This window comes from Aphidius gifuensis, linkage group LG3, assembly GCF_014905175.1.
Source record: "Aphidius gifuensis isolate YNYX2018 linkage group LG3, ASM1490517v1, whole genome shotgun sequence".
NCBI lineage: Eukaryota > Metazoa > Arthropoda > Insecta > Hymenoptera > Braconidae > Aphidius > Aphidius gifuensis.
The window spans coordinates 441613-457180 of record NC_057790.1 but is presented as its reverse complement, the minus strand read 5'-3'; the positions used below and the strand labels follow the sequence as shown (position 1 = coordinate 457180).

At 23.0% G+C, this 15568-nt stretch overlaps 2 protein-coding genes across 4 annotated transcripts in view; one reads left to right on the top strand and one right to left on the bottom strand.

Moving 5' to 3' along the window:
- Positions 1-15568, top strand: part of LOC122851224 (mediator of RNA polymerase II transcription subunit 20) — a 52908-nt gene that overhangs the window by 4940 nt on the left and 32400 nt on the right. The window lies entirely within an intron of this gene.
- LOC122851223 (facilitated trehalose transporter Tret1-like) overlaps positions 1-15568 on the bottom strand; it is a 41234-nt gene that overhangs the window by 4159 nt on the left and 21507 nt on the right. Inside the window, exons 1-5 of one of the 2 annotated variants that reach the window (XM_044150314.1) lie at positions 10276-10722; positions 2355-2447; positions 1023-1144; positions 637-883; positions 12-546 (exon numbers count right to left, since the gene is read on the bottom strand). In XM_044150314.1, coding sequence (XP_044006249.1) covers positions 12-546; positions 637-883; positions 1023-1144; positions 2355-2447; positions 10276-10293 — 1015 coding nt within the window. In that variant the 5' untranslated portion in view covers positions 10294-10722. Of the gene's footprint in view, positions 1-11; positions 547-636; positions 884-1022; positions 1145-2354; positions 2448-10275; positions 10723-15568 lie in introns of those variants that run through there. The other variant, XM_044150313.1, reaches the window with a different exon arrangement.

Sequence of the window (15568 nt, the reverse complement as noted above, 5' to 3'; positions counted from 1 at the left end):
ATGATAAAAACCTGATAACATTGATGATAATAAATTGGCAAATGCAATTGCAATTGCAGCATTATGTGGACTCATAACACTGAGTGTTTCTTTGAATATTGTTACGGCATAATATATAAATGCATTAGCACCAGAAAAACGTTGAAAAAACATTAGACCACATGTTATTGCAATTGGTTTATATAGCCTTGATGTAACAACACTATCACGAAATGTTAACTCATATTGTTTAGCTCTTGATGCAAGTACATTTTTTTTAATAATTTGTAATTCAGGTATAATGTCATGTGTACCACGTAGCCACATTAAACTTAATGCTGCTTCACTGTCTCTGCCATTTAGAACAAGATATGATGGTGTTTCTGGTATAAATAATGTACCAATAAATAACATTGCTGGTGCTGTTGCAACAACAAGAGCTGATTGTCGCCAATTTAAATATGATCCAGCAATTGTTGAAAATAGTATACCAATATGTCCAACCATTTTTAACATACCAGATAAACAACCACGTATTCCAGGCAATGAAATTTCTGATATATAAACCTGAATGTGCAAAAAAAAGCATTATAAATTGTCAACTTTTTGATGATTTATATTGCAAATAATTTATTCATGATAATAATGAAAATTTACCTGTGCAACCATTGTTATTAATGCACTGCAAAGACCCCCGATGAAACTTGTTACAAATACAAGTTCAATGCATGGTGCAAAACCAGTGAGAATCCATGCTGCAGCCAGAGGCAATGATGTCAACTGTAATGCAAGTTTTCTTCCACGTCGCATTATCCAATCACCAATCAATGCACCACAGCCTGCACCTAACATTGATAATGATGCTACCCATGACATATCTTGTTCTTTTGCTGTAAACGCCCACCTGTTTGATCATTTAAAATTGATAAATTATCATCATCATCATCATGTTACAAAATTTATTTGAAAATGTCTTGCAACAGGTGTGGAGTTAAATATATTTCATCATGTCTAAATTTACAATTGAATATTTATCAACGTACCGACTGTGATTGCCAATAAGACTTGAATCATTGTGAAGAATTGAGTCTGATGCTGGTGATGTATAACCTTTTGCTAAGCCACATGACAATGTTCCCATTGATAATGCCAATGTTGCCAGCATCTGTAATTTAAATAATTTACATTTAAAAAAAAAAAAAAAAAAAAAAAGAGTACATTCTATTGCATTGTTTGAGACACATAAAATTATATTAAATTATCATAAATATGGTATATTAAATTGATTGTTGGGTGGTGTTGTTTAGTCATATAAAAATATTATACATGTACTTTGTATCACCTCCTGGTGAGATTAAAATAATATTGGTGACATTATATGAATGAAAATATTTGAAATCATGCTGTGATTATTTTGCATAATATTTAAATAAATAATATAAAAATTATTATTGAATTGATGATGGCTGTGACAAGTTGGATGATCAAAGATAAGAAAATAATAAAATTATATTTTAAAAGAATATTAGTTGAAGCGGCAAAAGAATAAAGACAAGTATGTTTGTTGGTGGTCCATGTGAAAAATAAATTGAGATAGCTATAAATGTTTCACACACTGGCATACACACACACGTACTTGAAGAGCACTCAATTAATTTTCAACTGGAGTTGATGGAAGCTCTCGTTTGCATTTCGATATGGACCAATATATATTGTCTGTCTTTATCATCTTGGGTTACCCGGCAAACTTTGAATATGATTGAATTCGATAGTGGAAATTTAACCGACACACATTCTCTCTCTCTCACTTTTTCATGGTTAACTGGGTCATCAGTTATCTCTCAATGCCTTTAGTCTAATTCCCAATATCAGAAAATATAATTTTTCATTAATTTCAAATAAATTTAAAATTTAATTTATGTTTTTTTTTTTGTGGTTTTTATTGAGAAAGTTGATTTATTATATGTGATTTAGTATTGCACAAGATGGATTTTTAAATATTATTAATTTTGTTTTATCAAAAAAGTAACACTTTATATTTTTGGCTGTTAAATTATCATAAATTATATTTACGAAATATTATATTTTTTTAACGTATCAATTTAGATCATATTTTTTATTTTTTGAATTAATAAGTATATGAGTCATTCAATATAAAATTAATGATATATAATTTTATTTTTTTGAAAGTTAATATCGTTTATGATAATAACAACAACATAAATCATCATTTGTCAAAATTATCTTTTTTTTTTTCTTTTTACATTATCGAAAATGAATTTATTATTTTAGCCAAGTTCAATGAGGATTTTTCTTTTATTTTTTTTTTTGAGTTAATTGTTTGGTTTTATTGATAAAAAAAATTATTAACTTACGGATGATCGATGACGTGGTCTAGCTGCAATCTGGACGACTGATGCTCTTGGCATTTTGAAACCGTTTTCGACGTCGTCGGGTACAGTTGTCACCTAAAACAGATAATTAAAATAGTCCTTGATAATAAATACAAATTAATCAATCATTATCATGGTCAAAATATTAAATTTTTGTACTTATATATTTTTTTTTCTAGCCATGTTGTGCTAGCTTAATATTAAGTTGACACAACTTTTTTAATAATCAACTTATTCCAGTGAACTCTTGATCAAAATTATGTGCTTTTTATGTGTTTTTATTCTACGTTTGAGTTGATTTTTTTATTTCAATACTTTTTATTTGAATAATTTTTTTTTTTTTTTATTATTAGAAAAAAAAAATTATTTAAATAAAAAGTAATTGAAATAAAAAATTAGTATGTACCTACTTTACCATAAAACAATATTCACTAGATAAGCTAAGCAAAACATAAAATATAATAAGCACAAATTGAGGTTCCTCACTCACAAAAAAGCACAAAAAGAAACTAGCCCATAATTTTCTAGAGGTAAAATCAGTTTGCAAGCGCTGGATACTTTTTCCATAATAAAATATAAATAAAAAAATTTTCTGAAAATTTAAAATGATCCAAAAATTCCAATAAATAATAAATTAAATAACAAAATTAATTAGCCATCGTATTTTAATGACTCAATTAATATTTACCTTTCAAATATTATTTAAATTACTTGTGATTTTAAATTTATCAATTAATTATTATAAATTATTTTCATCAGTGTTATTTTGACTGGGAAAATATTATTTCATGATGTAAAAAGAATATTTAATCATGTAATCAATAAGTCAATAGGTCAATCAATCAATCATTCATTTTAAATTGTAGAAATTTGTAGTTGAATATTAAATCATCAAGTTGTCAGTCATAAAATACCAAATAAAATAATATTTATAAATAAATTGACGTTGATGTATTTGAGATGGTAACAAATGCTCATATTTATATTTACGATATAGCCATTGGTGTAGGATCAATCGGTTAACTAATGTACACCACCAATTATCCAACTAGCCAGCATGTACCTTGTTATACGAATAAACCAATATGCACTTTATTTAATCCTGGGTTAGCTTTATTTTATACTGTAAATATTCATCATCAAAATGTTTATCATCAACCATAATTACACCCACAAGTGCATATTTATTAAACAAGCTTAATTCGTCTTTTAAAAATTATATTAAACCACAAAATTTATACTTTCTTTTAACAATTAAATGTTTAAAAATATTTATCATCATCAGGGGTTTAATACTTGTTACTTTTAAAATGTGCATTCGGGTCAAGTGTCTATGAATATCTCTGTATTATATGTACAGCTGTTTTACAATATTTTTCATTCACACCACAAACCATTACACACCACTGTCAACATATTAACTTCCGCTTACTTTGTTGATACACATGACAATAAATACACATAATCCCCAAGACACAAATATTTTTCTATCAATTTATTAATTTTTTATATTTAAAAATAAATATATTATATTGTTTTTCCTTTTCAAATCAAGATGAGTAATTTATCTTAGCAGTCACATGTGAGGATGCTGCTGTTGTTAAATAATTTGATATATAAATTTAATCCTTTTATCATCTATGATTCATCACCATCATCAAATGAGTCATAGAAAATTCTTGAACCGTTTTTGGTGAAAGGAAAAAAAATAGAAAATTCAACTTCCCTTTCTTTTTTTTTTTTTTTTTTTCTAAAAGCAATATATAATAGCCAAAATTCAAAACCAGACATGATCCTGCATAACATCCTGTTTTGATGTTTATTTATCATCATCTCTTTACACTTTCTCATTTTTAAATATCATTTGTAGTATTGGAATTTATTTATTTATTTATTTTACCAATGCATTTTATTATTATATGGTAGATTTATTTATTTTTTTTTTTTTTTTGTGGAAAAACGTGTGTCCACTTGACACACTCGCACACGTATATGTATATAAAGAGAGAGAGTCTTTTGGCTAGAAATGGAACGTCAATTGGTTTTGGGGATGTGCAGTGAGATGATACTTGATGTGCAAGTACCTCTGGTGCATACATGAGTGATCATTTTGATGGATAACTTATCCTTCATGTTCTCCAATTGAGATATAAATTATATCCAAGTAATTAATGCCACGATTTATTAATTACACTTGAATTTACCAATGATTTTTTCAATTTTTTTTTTAAATAAATTTGTATTATATTATTATTATTTTCTATATCTTAAATTTATTTAATAATAAAATTGATAATTTTAATTTTAAATTAAAAGAAAAATTAGATTTGACTTAATTAAATTGAAATAAATCAATTGACAATAAAAAAAAAATAGATTGGAAAATTTCCTTCAATTAAATCAAAATAACATTCAATAATTTTAATTTTAAATTAAAAGAAAAATTATATTTGACTTAATTAAATCGAAATAAATCAATTGACAATAAAAAAAAAATAGATTGGAAAATTTCCATTACTTAAAAAGTATTTGTTTTTTAATTAATCAATAAAATAAAAATAACAAGTACATTTAAAATATAAATATCTAGATTTGAAAAATAAAATAAACATGAAATCTTCGAGTTGACATTAATTGCTTGATATGAATAATGTATAACGTCTCATTGCCACTGATAAATAAAGTTTTAAATATATCCTACAAATTATTTATTTATTAATCATGATATTAATATATCGACATAAATTTTAAACACGCGAATACTGTCAACAAATAAAGACGAATTATCAATGTCTAATTTATTATTATTATTTATTTTTAAATATACAAGACACACCTTTATAACTTTTATTTTCAATTATTTTACCTTTTTAAAAAAGACAGGTCGTCTATAAGACCGGTTGATACGCAATATCATGTTTAAAATATTTATTTTTATTTTTTCTTGTTGTGACTGGATTTTTTTAAAAGAAGACTTACTTAAAATATTTTTTCACCCATCAGATATCGTCTGTTTTACCTCCAAGCTCGTATTAGTTAGTGGTGGCTTTGGTTTGTCTCGTTACATACCCTCAAGACCCTCGAGTATTCCCTCATGTTTTTTTACACATATCTCCTCTTGAATATTTTCTATACACTCATAATAATAACAGCAATAATATGTGTATCGGTTTTCCGGCGCCAGTTCATATAAAAATATTCAACAACCCTCTTTAGTAATTTTTTTTTTTTAATCTCATTTTTTTTTTTTAGCGGATATTAACGTTATTAAACTCAAAATAAATACTAATGTTTCTGGTCATTTTTTTTTTTTTACATTAACGACAAAATACAGGAAATTACATTCTGTAAATTTCAAGTGGAAAAATAGTTTTTATTTTTTTCTTGTTGATAAGATATAAGAAAATTTATTCAAAAAAATTAAATCTCAACTTTCAAAAAAAAAAAAAAAAATATAAATCATTAGTTTTATTTAATTGACATATTTATTTATTAATTTTTAGAAATACATACTGTCAAAATAAACATGTAAAAAATTATTTCGTTATAATTTATTAAAAATTTAACAACGAAATTTCCGTATTGTGAAATCAAATGATAAAAAAAAAAATAAATCAATAGTAAATATTTAAATTAGAAAATAATAAAATTAAAAATTAATTGAAATATTTACATGATGTTTGAGCGAGTAGAGTGACAATTAATTGTGTTTGATAAATAAAATATGTCAGAAAAAATTGTAACATATTGACAATTATAAAAAATAAAAAAAATATATTTTAAATTCCCACAAGGGTCAATCAACATGCCACTAGCTTTGTTTATTTCAGTGAAGCATCGTTTGTCATCGTGTGCAATACGAAAATAAATTGTGTTACATGTCTCTATGTGTTTATTTGACAAAATAAAAAGACAAGTAGAATGACTATGTCTCAAAGTAATTATTTTAAATACATTTTATATTTGTATACATACACTAGACACACACATAAAATCGTCTTTTAAAAATATATATTTAGAATTAACCAACAACTCTTTCATACTATTTTCATAGTGTCTATACCACAACACATTTAAATCAATTTTATGCAAACAAATTTAATTTTTTATTTTTTAAATTCATCATTCTAATTTTAAATTTAATATCTCTTTTTTTTTTTTTAATTGTATTTTAAATCTTGAGGATTATTTTTACAAATTATTGCAAATTTTATTTATATTTTTTTTTTACTTGAAAATTTAACAAGTGTTTTATTAAAAATTAAATAGTAAATTATTTAAAATTATTTATTCCATCAATAAATTCCACCTCTTTACAATTTAAAAAATAAAAAATATTTATGACACTCTTTAATTGAAAACAGTTGGGTAACAAATTTAACAATGAAGTCATCTTTGCCTTTAAAAAATATTTTTAAATATTTATTCTTCAACTTGTCTATAACAACTTAAACTTGACTAATAAAATTTTTTTAATTTTATTATTTATTCTCAAACACAAACCAAATAATAAAATATAATTTTATTTCGATTTCTCCAATAAAATCAATATTTAATTTGCCTTATTTCTCTTAAATAATTAAAATTAAATTATTATATTTTTTTTTATTATACCTATATAATAAAAAATAATAAATAAAGTATATATAAAAAACTTTTTTTTAAATAAATTAAATGAACAATGAATTTATTGTTGATAAAATAAAAAATCTATGAAAAGATTAAACTCAATGAGAATGCTTTATTTTAGTCTCTATTGTAAAAAATAGAAAAAAAAAATGATCGTTAGTGCAGATGAAATGTTGATTCATATATATAACAACTAGGTAAAATCGCTAAACTTTAACGAATGACCTGAATTTGTATTAGTGTGCCAGAAGTTGGCCTATTGTTTCCACCAGTATGATGCCAAGTTGAAAAATCACTTAGTTATCGATTCGAACTTTGACATTGGCCCCCAAGGCATCTATATTTTTTTCTCTTTAAACTCAATCTGTATTTTATAACTTTTGAGCTTTTTTCATAAACCCATTCTCCTCGAAAAAAAATAAAAATAACAAAGTTATATTACAAAAAATTCCCCGAGGAAATCAAAGGCATTATATTTCAAAGAAAAAAAAAATTTATATATACATTTATAAATTGATAATGATTAAATAAATAAACATTATTGATAATTATTTTTTTTTTTATGCAGTTTTATGTACTACTGTCTTGTCATGATGATAACTCTTCTTTTTTTTTTCAAGTTAATTTTAATTTTAAAAAAATAGCCAATGAGTATTTTAGATGTATAAATAAATTGAGAAAGTTTATATTCAAATGACATTAAAAATACAATTTTATACACCATAAATAGAAAATTCAATGGGCTATACAATTATCCAATTCAAACTTTACTGAAAAGTTTACAAATATTAAATTGACAAGTCACAAAAAAATACTAAACAAGTGTGTTTATTATTTACATAAATAAATTAAAAAAAAAAAATTAATTATAAGTATAAATTCATTATTCAAGGACTATAATTAATTATTTTTTTTTTTCATTAATTATTTTATCTTTCACAAGAAAAATCTAGTTGAAATTATTAAAATTTATTAAAATAAATTGATGATAATTTAAAAACAATTATAAAATGATAATAAAAAATTCATAGATAATAATATTCATTAGAAAAAAAAATAGAAAAATTAGAAAATAATTTTTTTTTAAATTTAAATAGAAAATTCAATGGGGTTACAATTTGCCAATTTAAAGTTCACCGCGACAAGGTTACATATTTGATAATAATAAATTGACAGATAAAAAAGAAAAAAAAAAAATCTCTCTATTATTTATGTTGATGGAAAATTAAAAAAAAATATATATATGGATGTGGAATACACGTGACATTATAGTTGGTATAAATTCATTGTTCAGATACTGTTGACAATAGAATCAGATGTTTTGTCGTAGTCATAATGAAACGCGTGGCCTACACGCTAATGAAAGGGTTGCACCTTTTCAATACATGTAAAGAATAACTTTGGTTATATATCTGTAAAGATCAGTGGTTCCCAATTTTTTATTTATTCATGAAAAATAAAATAGAAATAAAATTCTAATGGAAAAATTAATTTTTTTTAAATTTAAATTTCGATATTTATTATTAGATTTTTTTTTTTGGACATTAATTAATGATTTTTATTAAATAATTAAATTTAATAAACTCTAAATTAAGATAATTTATTAATTAAATTAAAAATAAATTTTAAATTAAAAATAATTTTAATAATAATTTAAAAGTTTAAAATCAGAAGAAAAATTATTTATAGAATTTTTGATTATTGTTTAATTGATATTTGTGATCATTGATCAATAGAAATATTACCATCGATTTTTTTAGAATACTTTTATTTTAAATTATTCAAATATGGACAATTGATGAATGCAATTGTCGACAAAGTTCAATGTACGAACAAGAGGTACAATTTAATGAGCATAAATGTACAAATTTAAACAAATGATTGTTCAAGTGAACACAGTAACACTTTAGATCTTTATTATCAATTTTTATTTTACCGATCAACAAAACGTATATGAGATATAATTAAAACAAATTATTATCAAATATAAAATATACAAACATTGAGGCAAAAGGAAATTCAATACACAAATATTTGCAATTGGAAAAGTAGAAAAACATTTTTTACAATTTTTTTTTGTCGATTTTTCCTGTAGCTATCTGCTTTTTTTTCAAGATATATATCCAACATTGTCATTCAATTGATATTTTGTTCGCTTCATTGAACGTCACCGTGTAGGGAAAAAAATAAATAAAAATGAAAAAAATAGAGATCAGTGTATATATTTGAGCGGTCACGTATATTTACTGTTAAAATAAAATATGTATGAGATGAAAAGTGTCATTGATCACAATTGAAAAAAATATTTATATCCTACAACTACACAATAACCTCATCTTTGACTAAATATAAATTTTAAAAAACTCGTTTTAAATTAATCAGTAATTTATTTCAAAGATTTTCATAAATTTTATCGCAACGTAAATATTTTTTTTTAAAATATTTTAATCCGTGTGTCGTCAGGTGATTTAACATCTTATTCACTTTTTTTTTTTTCATTTTTATTATTACATTTTTATTTCTACATAAGTTAGAAAAATATTGAGATTAGCTGCATCTTGTTTCGACTCATAATATCCTGTAATTTATACCGTTAGACATTTTGCTTTTTTTTTTTTTCTTTATTATTCCCTAATTTATGTTTTTATAAGAAAAAAAAAAAATTAAATAAATTTTCCATTTGCTCTTTTTTTAAATATTTCATAACTTTTGTTAAATAAAAATAAATAAATTGACTTTTTAAATAAATATATAAATAATTTCAAGGATTTTAAGTTATCAATCATTGATCATTTAAACTGTCACTTGTAAATTTAAAAATCACTTGAAAATTTATCATAAAAAAAAAAAAAGCTCACATGAATTTTTAGCATTTAATATGTATATTTTTTTTTGTTAAAAATAATAACGTGTGGGATAAATGATTTATCCGTTTGGAGCAACGATTAATTAACGGTCTTGTTGGATAATTACAGATCCAGGTAAAATGTATGTCAGTTGGTGAGTTTGCAAAAGCGCCAGAATAAAAACATCACGGTGTGAAAACGCACGTGTTTTTGCCAATCATTTTTTTTTTTTTTTTTCTCTTTCAACTTTTCCATTTCCGCTAAACAGTATATAAATTCCTTTCTCAACATTTTTCATGTCACAATTCCCCACAATTTTAAACTATAAATTTCTCTATTTTTTTTTTCTCTTTTTTATTTTTTCCTCCCTCTGACAAAATAAATCAAAAAATATATTTATAAAAATAATCATAAATTATATAATTTACCTTTTCAAATTTCACCATTATACAAATTTTAATCACTAGTAATTATTAATAATTTTCAATCAAAAAAACAATATTATTTCACAATTAAATTCAGGCAAATATTGCAATGACTTTTTAAAATAACTAATGAATGAAAATAAAATAACACAATCATTTTTAAAATGACAAATATTTCATGAATGAACTTGTACACGTTAATAAAAATAAATAAATTGTTTATTGCACGAGTAGTTTTAATTTAAAAAAAAAAACACTTTAATTGATAATAAAGTCTTGTTTAATTGTGTTGAATTAAAAATGAGTTAAAAATAAATATAAAAAAATTGTTTATTGTATATATAAATTGATAGAAATAATTGTTATGTCAATTGAAAAACATGAGGTTATACTAGAAGACACGACAACAACGATACGGTCAGTATGATGAGCATCGTGGTACTGAAATGTTCTGAAACTCGGCTTTACGTTTTGCCTTCTTGAGTTGATTTTTATATATTTTATTTTTATGTTTGTGTGTGTTCATGAATACAACTTGCTCGGATATATATCTACATCACCATAGACACACACATAAACATAATATTATGAACACACCATGTTTAAAGCCTAAAAAAAATCGGATGATATTTAAGCTGAACCCCGTGGAGTGGTGGTGATTCACCCACGTGGTGATTTTACCTTTGACGTTGCTCCAAACTCAACAATCCAATAGCCAATTGTCTTTTTTTTTTTTTACATAGAACTCTTTTATGTCTATTTAAACAATAGATAAAATTATTTAGATTTTTTTTAAATTTGATTTTTTTTTTTTTTTTCAAATGAAATTATCATTTTTTAAAAACAAATTCTAATAATTTTTTTTTTTTTAAATTATTTAATTTAATTTGTAAATTAAATTAGCACCTGTATTTTGAAATTATTTATTCAAAAAATATATATTGACGTAAAATAAAAATAGAAAAAAATTAAGGCAAAAGTTTTTATTTATTTTTTTTTTTTGTTTATTTATAAATAATTTTTGATTATCAGGTATTATTTTTTAAAAATAGTTTTAGTATAGATTATTTTTTTCCTAGAAATTTACTAGTTGATGAGTTGAGAATAAGTTTTATAGCCATGCGATGTTTATATTATTCTCAGTTTCATATTTATGCTTTATTTGTTATTTTATTTTTTTTAATTTCAATAAATGTCAAGATTAATCGCATGTAAATGTAAATTTTATCGGTATGAGGTCCCTGGGTGTGGTGTGGATGTAAAATAAATATAAATTTATTTCATCTTTTTATATAATTTTTATTATTATCACACGATGCAAAAATTTGCAAGCTTTTATTTGCAATATTTTGAACATTCACGATCGCTCATTCATTCATTCATTTTTTTTTTAAATGAAAAATCATTTGTAAAGCTTTTAACAATTTTAAATATTTAAAAATAAATAATCCAAAATTATTAAGGTACAATATATCGAAATGGAAAATATTTTTCAAGTTTAAATTATTATTTGAGGATGCCGCTATTAAAACAGGTGCCGCATGCGTTAATATAAATAAATTTAAAATATGAAAAAAAAGTCAGATAAACTTGTCTGCCACCTTAGAGACTGCACAAAAGAATCCCCGGGTTAAAAGGTCTTCAACACCCAGGAAAAAAAAATAATATATATATTAAAAATAAATAAAATAGAAAGGGGCTTCAATTCCATCGACCCGTTCATCCATCGATTTATTTTTAATCCACTCAAAAATACAATGAAAAAAAAATACCAGAATTAATTTTTTTCTTTCCTCCATAATTTTCCAATTTTCAAGTTTTGGAAAAAAAAAAAATTTAATGTATATCTGTCAAGTTTTGTCTTGTCAATACAATTATAAAAATAAAAATAAATTAAAAACAATATTTTTAAATTTATTAAATGAAAAACTTTCACTTAAAAATTCATCCCTGAAATTTATTTTAAAAAATCGACTCAAGTGTACTTTTAAATTCTTTGCTTTTGTCATTAGCCATCCTGTTGTTTGATTTGATTTTAAAATTAGGGGTGTGAAGACAAAATTGACATATACTTAGGGCGCACTTTGAAGGAGAAAAAAAAATATATAAATATATGAAATCATCAAAAGTACAAATATTTTATTTAAAAGAAAAAAATGTTTTTTGTCATTGAATAATCGAAAAACACTGTAGTATAAGTGCAGATAAATATTCTCTCGTTGAATGGAAAAATAAAAGGACAAAAAAGCAATGAAAAAGATAAACAATTAAATAAAAATATATATAAATAAAATTTGTAAATAAAAAAAAGATAAATGTAGTCTGGTAAATTGTGCTTGAACTTTTCTTCGTGAATTGCGAATATAGGCGTGTTTAAGTTTGCGAAACGTCTGTGAAAATAGACAGAATTAAAACAAGACTGAATTTACATCCGCCCTTCTTTGTCATTTTTTTTTTTGAAAATACTTTTAGTTACTTTGATGTTGATAATATTTAAATATAGGTATAACATCGTCTCAGTAACAAAAGACCCATTTTTATTTAAAATTTATTTTTCATTCAAAGAGTCTTTCAATATTTTTCCACAAATTTTTAATTGACTTATTTACTAGAAAACAAAGTAATTAATAAATCAAGCAAGCATTAGTTAGTATTAATAAAAAAAAAAAACCCCTTAATTTATTTAAAACAAAATTATTTTTTTTATTATCTTTTTTTATTATCGAAAAAAAAAAAAAAATGTAAATCATGTAATAGAATATGAAATTGGAGATAGGCCCTTGTAGCTTTTATTTTTATGTTTTTGCTTGTTGAGTATTTTTTTTCGGTAATGCAACAAAATGATAAACATAAATCAAAATATATTTATCATAAATAAAAATAGGGAGGATAAAAAAAAAAAATGAAAAAAAGTTAAAATATAAATTCTAATATGTTGGTCACGAGGAATTTGATATTTCATAATGTATTTTATCGAGTGTGAGTTTATATTTTTTATTCAAAAATAATATTAGTATATTTCTTGGCTTTTAAATATATTTATTATGAATCAAATGGACCTGCACATATAAAATAATGTAACTATTTTATTATTTCCTTGAAAACACTCTTGTGTTGTATTTTATTATCAATCATTTATTATTTATTTTTTTTTTCCATTTTTAATATGATTTAGTTATAAATAATCAAATTAATAATTAATTAATTAGCTTTGATAGAAAAATAGTAGCTACATTTTTGTTAAATATAGATATTTTAAATTAATGTTAATATTTTAGTTAAAAATATTATTTTGTTTATTAATTTAATTGATATATTTATTTGTTAAATAATTTAAATAGGTTATTGTTATTTTATTTTTATATAACTATTCGTTGTTGATATGATTATTATAATCTTATTAAATTTTAATTAAATAATCCAATTTCAATGAAAATTAAAAATATACAAAATAAATTAATATTTATTTAATTATACAGTAATTTTATTTAAATAAATAATCATTGACTGTATAATTTTTTAGACATTTAAAAACCAGATATGTATTTTTTTTTTTTTTTTTGAATAGTTATAATTTATAAAAAAATATAAATGATATAATCGATTTGTCAATCAAACACTTGTTAATTTAGTCAATAAGTAAATTGTTTTTACTTTTTAAATTCCAAGAGCTTAAAGTAATTTATATATTTTTATTTTTTCAATGATATTATTCGTAACTTGAAAAATATAAAATGTTATTTAAATTAAAGGTAAATATACATTTTATCATATATGGAAAATAAGATGATGATGATGATGACGATGATGATGGCTTTGAAGAGTCTAAAAAATAATAATAAAAAAAAGTGTTGACACGTGTGACATTGATAATTCAAGTATCGTATAAAAATTCAGCTTTTCACCCACTTTTTTTCCCGGTCTATATTTAAAAAAAAAAATCATATATATTTTTCGTAGCCGGAAATAAAATTCATTGATAAATAGTTGCAACTTCCGTGTGATTATATTTATTACTATCATCAACTATACTAATACATTTTTAAATTACAAAGCCCTCAGGGCGAGTATCGAAAAATTATCAAAATTATTTTTATTCTTCTTGGAATAATAATGAAAAATATCCTTGAAAAAAAAAAAAAAATCGTAAACCGTTGAACAATACATCAAGATGTCGAAAACTTAACACCAAGATTTTTATATACTTATTTTTAAATCTTTGAGGGTTTTAAAAAAATTTTAAAGTCAAAAAAAATAATGTTCTTTTGTTACGCATTTATATAAAAATATCTTGTTGGTTTTTATGTTTTTTTTGTTTCAATAATTTTCCACATGGCAAGTTTAAACGACCAGACATGTGTTTTGACATAAAAAAAAATCAAATATTTTTCCTGTTTCTCGTATTTATTTTTCACAATTAAAAATAATAATAATTTCTACGTGAAAAATTAATTAAATTGAAGGAAATATTCCGAGAAATTATAGTGGTTTTTTTTTTCTTTCGAATTTTTTGGGGGAACCTTGGTGTCAAGGGCTTGCTGACATTGATTTTCAAGTGACAGTGTCACCTGCAGTTGACATTGCGTGAAAGTTGTTTTTTTCAATGATTATTATACCCAAAAAAATGTATGTGATGACAGAACAAAGTAAAGAAGTACGATGAAAAATTGAGAAGAAAATAAAGAGACCTCTTCATCAATGTTCCTCTTTGTCTGTTTGTGTGTATATACAAAAGTTGAATATATTTTTTATACTTTTAAACAGTGAGAGTTAACGTTTTCATTAATGACTCAAGGTATATATAAATATATTGTGTGCAAGACTCCTGTGTTATATGCGTGACGTTGACGAGGATCTCTCGCGTAATATCAGCCTTTGAGCGTGGTTGTTCATGTCCGCCTCTTGTTCAACCAATGTGGTCTCACTTTGGGAGGTCCAAAAAAAAAAAAAACAATGATGAAAAATTATAACGAAACAATTTTTGTATTTTTTATACAATTTTTTTTTTTTTGCTCCAAATAACTATATTTTATTTTAAATAATAATTTCATAGAATATTTTGTTATTGAGTTTAAAATATTCTCAACAAAACTTTCCAAATTGAATCATTTTAAAGCTAAATATTCTAGTAAATAATTTTTCCAAAGAAAAAAATATTCTGTCCTGGGGATTAGTGCCAAAAACATAAGGTATTAAATACTTCAAATTAAAATTTGTTGTTATAAAAATAATGTAGAAGCATCGAGATAAATTAATTATATGATGTATTTATTTTTTAAATTTATCATTAAATATA